This window comes from Solanum lycopersicum, chromosome 9 (assembly GCF_036512215.1).
Source record: "Solanum lycopersicum chromosome 9, SLM_r2.1".
NCBI lineage: Eukaryota > Viridiplantae > Streptophyta > Magnoliopsida > Solanales > Solanaceae > Solanum > Solanum lycopersicum.
The window spans coordinates 66,686,487-66,700,100 of NC_090808.1; the positions used below are offsets into that span (position 1 = coordinate 66,686,487).

Below are 13,614 nucleotides of genomic sequence, written 5' to 3' on the forward strand. Positions count from 1 at the left end.
ATGTGGTTGTTAGACACCACTAGTATGTAGTACCTCACTACAATGAAGGCAAACTGTGCCTATAAATTAATGTGATACAAGTTATACAAATTCACTCAATTCCTTCTACTCTTTACATTACAACTAAAACCAAAATGGAGTCAAAGTTTGCTCACATTATTGTTTTCTTTCTTCTTGCAACTTGTTAGTTCCTCTCTCTCTCTCTCTCTCTCTCTCTCTCTCTCTCTCTCTCTCTATATATATATATATATATATATATATATATATATATATATATATATATATATATATAATAAGGGATTAACTATTATAACATGTTAAAATATATTAAATGTATAAAAATACCTTTTTCACTAATTGCTATTTAAATTTTTGTTTTGTTTTTTTTTACAGCTTTTGAAACTCTCAATGCGCAAAGAAATGGACTAGAATTCATAAAACTTGTAAAGGAATTGAAATCGGTTCATGAGCCCAAGCCCAACTTGGAATGTCAAGGTTCCTTAGTCATTTCTCCCTACCTTCTCTTTATTATACCAAATGCATATTAAAATGAGCTAACACTTGTTATATTTAAAATTCAAAAATATAGATTTGACTTTAATTTAGTAAACCTCTTAGCTATAATTATTAAGAGACTTGTAAAATTAAATTAAATTTTGAATATGACAATTATCACTTATCTAATTATGCACTTAAGAAAATGGAGAGAAGATGTAATGGAGATGAGTCAAATTCCTTAAATTACATAATTTTCATGGTTAATTCAATAATTGTCATAATTATATATGAGTAAGTGTACACATAGGTTGAGTTAGCTTGATTCTTACATTAAAAAAATCAAATCAAGCCATTGATTATATCTATACAAAAAATCATATAAGTTTTTGTTTGGACAATTAATGTTAAAAAAAAGTATATTCTAATATTAGAATAAAGCTTGTGCTTTGGCCAATGTATTAAAATTCTTTTAAGGGAAAAATGTTTAGTTTCTGAAAAGCAATTTTTGTCACTACAAAAAAACTCTTATTTTCTTTTTCTTAAACGCTTGGCCAACCACCTTAATTCTCTAAAACATGTGACTTTGTAATAATAACTAGAGAAAATACATAAAAATTTTCTAAATTTGATCGGATAATTTAATTTAATATTTAAATAACATAAGCGCTTAAATACTCTCCTTAATATCTTTGAAGTGAATTAAATGCAACCCTAAGGGATAATGTGGCAAAGAGAGTGAGTTTACTCACCTAATAGCGTGTGAAGGAATTAAAAAAATATTATAAAATCATATACATTTTATTTTTTTATAGTTTAATATATAATTAATATTTTAAATATTATTTTCTTAATATATTAACTTTTACTAAACTATATGAATTTTTTTATCGGCCCAAAAAACTTTTAATTTTTTGTCTTCCCCAATAAGCTTTTTCTCCATTGAAGCATCCTTTTTTCCTTCAACTCTATCAACTACTTCAATTTCACCATCTCATTAGTAATCCACAAAATCCAAAATCAACATCTTATTATAAACGTCAAAATCACACATGTAAATTTTTATCGATTTTCATTGGAGCTAAAAAAAATGTTGGTTCACCGAATAAGACGAAGAAAAAAAGAGAAATAGGAGTGTGGTAGAGCTCGTTGGAAAACACTAAGAGTAAAAAATAAACAATTAAAAGCTAGAAATGGTGAAGAAGGAATAAGAAAGAAGTAAAAGGGGTGGGTCGGGGATGGGCATAGGGGGCAAAAAAATAGATCCACATTTTAAATTTGATTTTAGAAAATGCATTTGTAATTATTTACTTAGTGTAAATTAATTTTAAGAAGTGTTAAAGAAAAATTTATTACAAAATTAATTAATGCCGTAGTGTTGACATGGCTATGTTGTGACACTTACATGACTATGATGTGGAAAGTAAGAGTGGTATAATAATCTCAGGGTGATTTTTATGTTAAGGGGGTATTCAAACGCTCGTGTAATTTAAGTGTTAAAGTAAGTTATCCGATCAAGTTCAGGAGAGGGAGATTATGTGTTTTCTCTAATAGCTAAAAACATTTTTAAACTCATTCAACTCCTAGGAAATTATCTTGATAGTTCAATTGGTTGATTACATAAACTTTCACATTATTGGTGATGATTCGACTTCCCACCTTGTAATCTCTTCTCACGTTTTTCCTTCCCTGCCCCCCACCCCCTTCCCCCAATAACATACCCAGTGAAGTCTCACTAAGTCGCGAAGGTAGATAAAATGGTTACGCACTTCAATATGTTATCAAAGCAAATCGACGTCTTGATTACACACATCAATATGTTATCAAAGTAGATCGACATCTTCATTACACACTTCAATATCAACTCCGTTTGCTATTATTATAACACATATTAGAGTACATTATTCTTGTTCTTAATTTCTTTCTCTCGTTATAATTAATTAATTATCTGTATATGCAGGAAAACTAATGTGGCCAGAACTTATTGGTGTACCAGCACAATATGCTAAGGGAATAATTGAGAAGGAAAATCCACTTACTCATGTTCAAATAGTATTGAATGGTTCTCCAATCACAACTGATTTAAGTTGTAATCGAGTTCGAATTGCTGTAAACATCTTGGATTATGCTGTATCAATGCCTGTGGTTGGTTAATTAATGGATTATTGAAGTAAGAAGCCACATGTAAAAATATAATTAGGGTTCATGTATGTTAATCATAATGTATCCATGTACTCCTACTATATATAATGGAATAAATAAGTGTGGCTTAATTAAACGTAGTCTCCTAATATAATTCCGTTTACATATTGTGCTTTAACTCGTTTATTTTAATTTGTTTGTTTTATTTTGTCACGATTGGGTTCACCGGATTGTGCAGGCACTCACTCTTACACCTAAGTAGAAGAACCTTTATGCCATTTGGAAAAAATCGAGGCCGAAAAAACTTTTTTGTAATACTAGGATTTTCTCAACCTTGTCCAGATTTGGTAAAATTTAGAGTTATCAAGGTGTAGGAAAATCTGGTAGCAATCGGGTGTTGTAAATGTGAATTTGATTACATAAATGGATAGATGACTCGTTAAGGAATTCATACGACTTTATGGAATCGAATTTGGATAAGTAGATCATCGGAAATTGATTTTGGCGTTAACAGCATTTTCTGAGCATAGTGAATTAAGAGGGTGTTGTAAAAAGAGAGGAGAGAAATTCCTTTAAAGAGCTCACTGCCTCGCCTAGTGCCACTGCAGCAACGCCTCTACAGCTAGCTGGATGGTGTAGCGGATGAGGCGAAGAGAAAATTATAGGATTTTAAAGATTTTTCAAGATGGAGCTCAATGGTTCACTCTGTGCCGCTGCAGCGATGCTACAACGGGAAGGCAGGTTATAAAATCATAAATAAAACTGTTAAACGGCCTTATTTTATACTTTTCAACTTTTTGAGATAAGAGATGACCCCTAGTCTATTCCAACTCGTTTTCCACCATTAATTGTTGAAGCTAGAGATAAGTTTTTCACCCCCGAATTTGTTTTCGATCACTAGAACATTTTAGAATGAGTCAATATTGATGGGGAAGGATTTCTTGATGAATCATTTGATGGAATTAACCCTAAATTGACTAGTAGGGGTCATGAGTTTGGAACAAGGGTTCATAGTTTGTTAGTATTCCGGGACTTTAGTGTTTCTTTATTGATTCCCGTATATAAATTGTTGCTTGTAGACCACAAACAAGCGGAACAAATTTGGAAAGGGAATGACCAAGTTGTCTAGGGTTTCAAGCTTGTTTCAAGGTAGGTGATGGTTATGATTCTATGATTTTGTGATATATACTTGTTTTGTTTTGTTGTGATACTTGTATATGTATGCATGTCATGAGACATATGAATATCGATATCATGAAATCATGACTTGGATTGCGATCGGCTGTCACGTTTCGGCATTCTAACTTGGATCTGATTGCCACATTCCGGCATGCTAACTGGGATCAATTTCCACGTTTCGGCATAAAAATTGAATCAGATTACCACGTTTCGGCATACTGACGATTTGACTTTCGGTTCCAGAGAGGACCAACTATGTGTTGAAGCATATGAATTATGATGTTGATTCTTATGATAATATTGAATATGTTGATACTTTTGCATGTATTATAATGTTATAACTGCTTGTTTATGTTACACTAGTGGGATAGCGCGTGATCCTATCATTACACGATAGTTGTGTACTGATTCTGCACTTGCTTTTATTTTTATTGAGTACGGGGCATCTTCACGCGACTGTTGACAGACCTCGCTTAGGAGATCGGTGATCGCTTCGAATTCAAGGGTGAGCCACATCGTTCGGGCTGCCATGGAATTCTCTTTAGTATATGTCCACCATTTTCAGACCTAGAACTTGTTTTAGTTAGATAGATAATCACTAGAAATTCTTGTTAGATTTAGTTCTCGTTTCTAGTTTTATTACATTGACTTTCAGATTGTAGGTTTATCTTCCGCATTGTTAGTTAGTTATTAGACCTTTATTTAGTAATGGAACCTTGTCTTTAGTTATTTAACTTACTTCTGTAACTTAAATGCCTTAGTTTTTAGATTTCTTGTTGTAGTTGGTTGCTAGTAGTGGTTCTCCACCGAATTGTAAAGTGGATGCCAATCACAATGGTTTAAATCGTAATACTAACGATAGAGTGATGAGTCAAATACTTTTCAAATGAAGGACAAAAATACTCTATATAAAATAGAGATATTTTTTATCCTGTTTCATTATCTTACAATGTTTATAAAATAGGTTCACTCTCGATCAGTACCAAAGACTCTCAAATATAATTCATAAAATCTAAATACTATATGTTTTTTTTATCCAATTGGTGACCATTAAGTTTGATGGTTGCTCTATTTTAGTCCTGGTATATATATAAAAATGTTTTTGTTACCTAAATTCTTCTTATTAATTTCTTATAAGAATACAAAAAATAAGGAAATGATTTTGTCAATTTCTTAATAAAATGTCAGAGATATCTAAAGAGTAAATGCATGGTTGGTAGCAAATATTGTATTCACACGCAACTTAATAAATTGAAATGCATAATAACTAAGGAGCAAATATCAATATTACAAGTACTTACAATTGTAACACATTTTTTATGTGTTCTATATATGGACAAAATGACTCATAAATATAAGAACATGACATTAGGGGACCATAGCTTTTTTACTTTTGATATCATTTATTTTTTGTTTTTCTTTATGTTTCCTTCCATCCATCATCAAAAAAATTCAAACATTCACCTAATGAAATTATTATTAAATTTTCATCAAAATAGTTCATGGTAAATATTTCTTATGATAATTCATCATTAGATAATAAAATAATATCTATACCACTTTTGTGACGCTCTCATTTTAAGACAAGAAATTCTACATCGATAAAAACATAAGAGAGATATTGAGTTTATAAGTAGAGTTTTAAAAATAGCAAAAATAATAGACATAATAAGGATTTGTAGCTATAATTTCAATAATTACACTCCATATATAGCTATAGTTTGTTTGCTATGGAGATTGTTATTTGTATATTTCTGTCAGTTTGTATATTTCACTTGAGAATAAACAAATAAGAAAATTATATACAAATTTTGTATAATACATTTCGAAATTTTTCATAACTCTGTTTGTCTATTTCACTTGCCAATATACAAACATGATAATTTACTATAAAATTTTCATAAATCATATACAAATAGTTAAAGTAAGCATATACAAAATTCTATATCTACACCATCAGAAACCGAATTATACACATTCTAAATTATATAAATCAGACAAATTATACAAATCAACCGAATAAAAAGAATTAGAAAAATTGTAGCGACAAATTATAATTTTAGTCATGTAAGGCATCAAATATGTTCTCCTTCTCAGGTGATATTTTATGTTTTAAAGAATATTTTTTCTTTATATTGACAGGAGAAAGAATTGCATTATATAATACTTTTTAAACATTGAAAAAAGGCTTGAGGTCGAGAGTAATAAATTACGCAACGTAACTTTTACTTAAATAATATTTATAAATGCATGCATGGTTATATCAATAGCAAACTTACCTATAATTATAAATCACATCTTTGTGTATATAGTATATACAGACAAAATGACTCATTAATAAAATCATTTTATAGGGACCTTAATTTTTTAATATCTCTTTCTTTTTTTCTGCTTTTTATTTGTGTTTTTCTATTGGTGAAGTGTATATTATTCAGATAAGATTTATTTAAAAAGATTAAATTCACGCGAATTCAAAATCTAATCACTTTTGTATATCTATTAAAAACCTTTTAAAAATATCATTATAGGTACATGAAAAGATAAATATGTATTCTTTCTTGAATTAGAGATTTTGAATTTAAGTACTGAATATAAAAGAATTTTCAATATAAATTTATATTAATTAAACTTCAAAACAAATATAAAATACCAAACTAAAAAAAAAAAGATGAACAATAATAATGATATACAATTTAGAAGAATACGAGATCTAGCTAGCCTTATTTTAAAATAAAGAAGTCAAATTACCGATAAATTAATTTTCTTTTGTTTCACCAAGGGCAATTTTATTGATTTTTAAAAAAAAAAAATTGAAAGAAGTTTCTCTTTTAGAATTTTGAACAACATTAATTTTTTTTTAAATCTAAAAATTTATTGAAATAAAATTATTTCCCATTTAAAAGAAAATAATAAAAACTCGGCGTGATGCTCCAACCTTTACGGTTCTATTTATTCATCAAACATAATTCAGATCTTCTATAATAATCTCCCATTAAAGAAAATCATATAACTATAAAATATAAATATATTTAATCCTTTTGTTATACTTTAAAATTATATATACTCTAATCATTAATTTTTTGAATTGTGTATAGTATATACTCTTAAAACTAACAAATGTACATATAGCTTCATCTAAATAATTTATCGATTTTTTTAATTTTTTTACCCAAAATTTAATTTTAATAAATTTATCATAAATTTTATTTTGTTCTGAAATTCATTAAATATATATGTGTTTAAATTTGAATTTGGAACTCATGTATTATTACTTGAATTCATTAGACAAAATATTTCACTCAATAAAAACATTTCGTAGCTAGGGACCATAACATCTCTATTTTTGCTTGTAAATCTATTTTTAAAAACGTGTCATGTCATTTTCTGAAATTTCTCCACTTTTTACTTTAAGATAAAAAAATACTTTTCAATATTTTTAATCAAATATTTTGAGAATGTATCATTAATTATTGATGACTGAATTACTCGATACCTATCATAAAATTTATTATAAAATTGACCCTACCCCTTACTAACTCCCTATAAATATCGATGCGTAACAAATGAGTGTTACACATCACACAATTAAATTAAATAAAAGCAAAATGGAGGGAAAGAGTATGCTCAAGTTATCTCATGTTCTTGCTTTCTTGCTTCTTGCATCACGTATGTAATTCTCTTTTTTAGTCTGATTAATTTAAATTTATACTGATTAATAAGGCTTATTTAACGGGCAAGCCTCCTTAACATAATTTTTTTTTCTATTCCAAAGATTCGTATTTAAAACTTTTAGCTAAGAGTGAGAGATCTTAATCATTTCACCACAATCTTTATTAGTTCTCAAGTACATGGGCGGAACTAGTTTGGGGCTTCGGCGGAATATTATACTATTATTTATATATGATTAAAATTATTTTTTATATATACATAGTATCTTTACTATTAAATGTTACATTGTTTTACTTATTAATGATTATGCATTCTTTGGTGTTTTCTTTTTTTTTTAACTTGCGTTTGATACACTTGAGCTAGCCGAGCTTTCAAAATCGTTTCTCTATTTCCACGAGGTAGTGATAAGGTTATCCTACTTAGCGGGATCTCACTGGATATATTATTGTTGCATAGTATATGAAGAACCCCCTTCGACTAGTTCATGTGTTTACTTCTTGGTGAAACTACTGACTCCACCAATACTCTTGCATGCATATATATTTCACAAGTATATCTCTCAAATAAATAAATAATTAAGTAATTAATTTAGTAAATTATTTATTTTAATTACAGTTTTTCAATCACTGATGGCAAGAGATTTGAGTGATGGAATAGAAGTGCTGGAAATTCTAGAAAATGAAATACAAGATGCATTTTGCTCAGGTAATTTCCTCTTATACTTTTTAATTTCTTCTTCCTATAGTATTGAAGACAGGTAAATTTCACATATGGTCACATAATTATAATTTCTAACAAAAAAAATATATAGTAATATTTTCACCTTACTAACATAGTAAAAAAAAATTACTTATTCCTAAAAATTAAGATTTCTTAAAATCATATTTGATAAGTACTGAAGAGCATGGCGATTGGAGTTATATTATACTCCCTCTACTTCTCTTCTTTGGACTCTACACGCTCCTTAAGAATTAATCACTGATATAAAAAATTTTATCATGATGTCCATTATAATAGTTTTCATTTTTTACAAGTAACCTTCAATCTATGTCCGTAATCTCAGCAACACACTTATACTATTTAAAGGTCTTATTACCTCTGAACTTATTTTATAAGTAATTTTCCTCCCCTTTTCGATCTACGTGACACTAGCTTGAAAAAAAAGTCAACCAGCGTTGGGCCCACAAAATAGTGCTACGTAGGCCGAAAAAAGGTAGAAAATTATTAATAAAATAAGTTCAGCGGATAATAAGATCTTAGTATAGTGTAAGTGTGTCTCTGAGATTTCGGATATATGTTAAGGAATACTTATGCATTATCCTTTCTTTTTTTTTTAACTATGTCATTATATTTGTAATTATTTTAGGTAAGCAATCATGGCCTGAACTTGTTGGGAAGCCAGCAGAATATGCTAAGAAAATAATTGAGAAGGAAAATCCCATAGCTCATGTTAGTGTTTTATTTCCTGGTATGCCTAGGCCAGGTAATTATGTTTGTGGTAGAGTTTTTCTGGTTGTTGATTGGGAGGCCATTGTTAAAATTACTCCCAGAATGGGTTAATTAATTATTCTATGGGTTAAGAACATTATTATGTTATGAAAAATAAACAAAGTGGAGATATTAAGTATAGACTCTTCATGTACTCTATTATTTCAAACATAAATAAAACTAATGTTCCTTATTTTTATTATTGTAATGTAATGGTATATGTAATTGTAGTTTTTTTCCAATTTTGATTTTCTTTTCTTATGGATTGACGAATTGTACGAATTGTTAAAGTTTATAAATGAAATGATCATATATGATTAAACATGATATATTATAGTGGGTAGATGTCATATCACCCATCCGCGAAATACTAAAAAAATAATATGACGAAGTGTGTTGAAATAGTATAATTATTAAGTAAATAATCGTATCAATCTCATCTTTAATATTTAAATGAGTCTTGGGTACATGATAAAAACTTTTGTAGGAAGTGTTAACCCTCGAATATGGCCTTATTCAACACAAATTTGAATTAATTAAACTCCAATGCAAATATCAAACACCAAGTGAAGGATTCAAAAAAAAATGACATCAACGAATTTCACAGTCTAAATTCAAGATTTGGGCAACAGTTACTAAATTGATGAGGACTCATTTGATATTTTGAATTCGTCTCTACTCTTATTTTACTATATTAAATTGTATGCACGTATTAATTATAAATAACCTCAAATTTTAAATATGAAATTCTTTCGAGTTTTTTAATATATAATTCAACCATAGGAGGGGGGACTAAGAAAGATGAAAAGAGATAGGTTGCCTTTTGGCTATTTTTTTATAAAGAATATATTTGAATAGTTATCTTTTTAAATTTGTTTAAGTAGGGCTATATATAGATGGTAAGTAAAGCTTATAGCGGCAAATTTCATAAATTTGGATATTATTTTATCGTGTGTAACTTAAAAATAAATAGTTTTGTTCTAATTAGGGATATCAAAAGAATATGAAATATCGATCGAATCGAATCAATTCGATTTATCCTATTTTTCAATAAATTGTATACTTTTATTCAAGCATATAATTGTCCCGAACAATTGGGATTCCGAACTAAACTGAATAATCTTATATGTAATTTAGGTCCTCGGACTGTGATAACTAAAAGACTTTGAATCTTTGCTCTTATTTAATTAGGTTGAAAATTAAAAGATATTATAATGGATACTCTATTAAACAATACAACTAAACCTATCCAAACACTCCTATTAAATATTTAAGATCAAACAATAAGGTTTTACATTCTTGTTTTTTGTGAAGTATTAGAATGCTTCTTTAAGAACATATTTGTGAAAGAAGTATATTAATAGTAGTATATTTTGAGGTGATATTTTAAAAGTAAAATAGACCAAAATATTTACCAAATCATACCGATATCAAGAGACATCGATCTGATTGGAATGAATTTAAAAAATCTAATTTTTGTTATATATTATAAAATATTCTAATTTATAGATTTATCAACGAATATAGATAGAGAAATAAAACTAAATAAAGAAATTAAATAGTAGTTGAGTTGCTGTGTTTTTCTCAGGGAGGAGAATAAAATTTCAAATTAAAGCATAAAGTTACTCACATAAAATAGAGATATATTTGATTATTTTTTCATTTCCTTATAAAATAGGTAAACTTTTCATAGGTACCGAATAATCCCAAATATAATTCATAAAATCTAAATACTATTATGATTCTTTTACCAAATTAGTCATTAAGTTTGAGAGCTGCTTTATCTTAGTCTTTGTAGATATATAAAAAAACAAATTACTCAAATTCCTCTTATTATAGTTTTTTTATAAAACTTTAATTAATTTACATTTTAAAGAATATTTTTTCATTATATTGACAAGAAAAGAATCGCATTATATAATACTTTTTGAACATTGAAAACAGGCTAGAGGCCAGGAGTAGTAAACTGCATATTATACTTATTAATTAGTTAATAAATGTGATTTTAACTTAAATAAAACTCATTTTCGAATGAAGAATATAATACAATTGATTCTCCGTGAGTGAAAATTATATTCCCTTGTTTCTATTTATTTATCGTACTTACTTAAAATATATGTTCTTGAATACTTGTCATCCTACGAAAGTGATACCTAAATAACATTATTTTTGTATACCCTTGAGTTATTAGTCTTGAAAGTATGTATTTGATCAACATAGGAAAATTAATTAATGACTAATTCATGTTATTGGTCAATTATTATATAAAATAAGTTAAGTTATGTTCATTTATTGAAAATTAGACTTTAAGAGCATACTAAATAAGGGTACAATAGTAAGTTTAACTAGTTTTTTAAGGAACGTAAAATCTAAAATGAGGGTTCGATTCCCCACATTGTAATCCCCTCCCCCTAACCCCAATTTATTGAAGAAGAAAAAAGTACAGTACGGAAATGCATGCATGGTTGAAAGACATAATAATTAGGAACAATATATCAAGTACCTATAATTATAAGCCACATTTTTTGTGTGCTTTATGTACTGACAATATGACTCGGGAATAAAAACATTTTATAGATAGATGTAGGCCATGAAGATGAACTCAATCTATCACTATGGTAGCCTTACATACCTGGAAGAACAAGGTTTTTGGCAAAACAACTGAAATAACGCTTCAAAACTCTAGCCTTCTCCTCTTAGATCCTTGCTCTAAGACTTGGAAGTGTTTATGGACGTAAAGAATTAACTTAACATTGTTTAAACTCTTTATTAGGTGTAAAAACATCGTAATTTAGACTTGGAAGGGGATGAGAAAAGACGAATATATCCCTCTTGAAAGTTGGTGAAAACCTTCTACGGGTTCATGTATGGTTCGTGCTTTATTCTACGAACCATAGATATCAATGTGGAATCTATATTGAATTTTTATGGCTCAAAATTTCATTTTACGAGTTCAATCTGTGATTCGTAGAAGTTTTTACGGCTCGTAGAATGAATCCATAAGAATTGGACTCCAAAATCTGACTTATCTGAAAGTTTTAACGAGTTGACAATACGGATCGTCAAAATTTCTATGACCCATAGAAGTAACTCGAATAAATTGACTTCAGGAAACTTTGATGTAATAGTCTCTCGTAAAATGACCATAATTTTTTACTCTGAACTTGAAATGAGGCAAATTTGGTGATATTGACTCATAAGCCTTCAATTTTATTGGTCATTGGTCACCTAATTCATTTTATCCCGAGAGATATGATCATTTGAAGTTGACCTAAGTAGAATCTTGTGTCGAAACTTAATCAGTAAGGAAGCTTGACACTCAATTTTGTGCTAGGGAGTTCTTGTCACCTTAATTCATATCCAAATTCAATATCTGACACAAAAGAATTGACCTAAAGAATCACCCGACACGATCTTACATGTAAATAAAGAATGATTTAGGCCTTTGCTTAAAATTTTTTGAAATGTTACATTTGTCACTGGTCGTATTTATATTTAAAATACAACATGTATCAACAAATACAAAAATGTGTACAATTTGCGAGATTAGTATTTTAAACAGCCGAAAATAAAATTCAACAAACACTTCTAATTTGTAGATGTATGACAAACATGGATGGACAAATAAAAATAAACAAATGGAGAAATAAAAATAAAAAGAAGAATTAAATTAGTAGTTGATTAGGTTGTGATTTTTAGAAAAGTTTAATAAAAATTCCAAAAGGAAATTGGTGGTCGTTAACCAATAATTGCATATTTGGATCATTTGACTAACGATTGAGTTATGAGTCGAAAACTTCTCAAATGAAGGATAAATTATTCTATATAAAATAGAGATATGTTTTATCCTTTTTCGTTATCTAACACAATTTACAATTCACTTTCCATCAATACCAAAAACTCCCAAAATATAATTCATAATTACATTATATTATTCCGTCCATTTTAAAAAAGAATGATTTTCTTTTCTTGTTAGTTTGTTTAAAAAAGAATGATCACTTTCTTTTTTTGGTAACAACTTTTCACGTGGTATGTTTAAGAGCAAAAGATTAAAGGACAATTTTATCCATTTGACATAATTTTAATTTAAAACCACATAAGCAAAAGTCTTCTTTATTTTCTTAAACTTCGTGTCAAGTCAAACTAGATCATTCTATATAAAAACAGAGAGAGTATATGTTTTTTCACCCAATGATGACCATTAAGTTTGACGTTTGCTCTATTTTAATCCTTCTATTTATAAAAATGTTTTTTTTACCCAAATTCCTCTTATTAATTTCTTATAAGAATACAAAAAATAAAGAAATAATTTTGTCAATGACTTATAAAAATATAGAGATATCTAAAGAGTAAATACACGGTTGATAGAAATATTGGATTCTCACGCAACTTTATAAATTGAAAAGCATAATATGTAGGAACAATATATCAAAAATATCAAAATTCTTTAAATTATAACACATTTTTTATGTGTTCTATATATGACAAAATGATCATAAATACAAGGACATTACATTCAGGGACCATAGCTTTTTTACTTTTGGTATCATTTTTTTTTTGTTTTCTTATATTTCCTTCCATCCATCACTATAAAAATTCAAAAATTCACCCATGAAATTATTATTAATTTTTCATGAAATA

General features: G+C 28.1%; 2 protein-coding genes across 2 annotated transcripts; both read left to right on the plus strand.

Moving 5' to 3' along the window:
- The first annotated feature begins 55 nt into the window (after positions 1–55).
- On the plus strand, positions 56–2,773 carry LOC101266562 (proteinase inhibitor 1-like). Its single transcript, XM_004247647.5, has 3 exons — positions 56–183; positions 394–495; positions 2,456–2,773. The coding sequence occupies exons 1-3, from the start codon at positions 135–137 to the stop codon at positions 2,647–2,649; spliced, it is 345 nt and encodes a 114-aa protein (XP_004247695.1). The 5' UTR covers positions 56–134; the 3' UTR covers positions 2,650–2,773.
- A 4,556-nt stretch (positions 2,774–7,329) lies between these two features.
- Positions 7,330–9,166, plus strand: LOC101266868 (wound-induced proteinase inhibitor 1-like). Its single transcript, XM_004247648.4, has 3 exons — positions 7,330–7,482; positions 8,101–8,190; positions 8,852–9,166. Exons 1-3 carry the CDS (start codon positions 7,380–7,382, stop codon positions 9,043–9,045), a joined length of 387 nt encoding a protein of 128 aa, XP_004247696.2. The 5' UTR covers positions 7,330–7,379; the 3' UTR covers positions 9,046–9,166.
- Positions 9,167–13,614: the final 4,448 nt, after the last annotated feature.

Coding starts and splice junctions, on each gene's coding strand:
- LOC101266868 (XM_004247648.4), top strand. CDS start 7,380: ATGAGTGTTACACATCACACAATTAAATTAAATAAAAGCAAAATGGAG. Junction 7,483..8,100: donor TTTCTTGCTTCTTGCATCAC/GTATGTAATTCT, acceptor TTTTAATTACAG/TTTTTCAATCACTGATGGCA. Junction 8,191..8,851: donor ACAAGATGCATTTTGCTCAG/GTAATTTCCTCT, acceptor TAATTATTTTAG/GTAAGCAATCATGGCCTGAA.
- LOC101266562 (XM_004247647.5), top strand. CDS start 135: ATGGAGTCAAAGTTTGCTCACATTATTGTTTTCTTTCTTCTTGCAACT. Junction 184..393: donor TTTCTTTCTTCTTGCAACTT/GTTAGTTCCTCT, acceptor TTTTTTTTACAG/CTTTTGAAACTCTCAATGCG. Junction 496..2,455: donor GCCCAACTTGGAATGTCAAG/GTTCCTTAGTCA, acceptor CTGTATATGCAG/GAAAACTAATGTGGCCAGAA.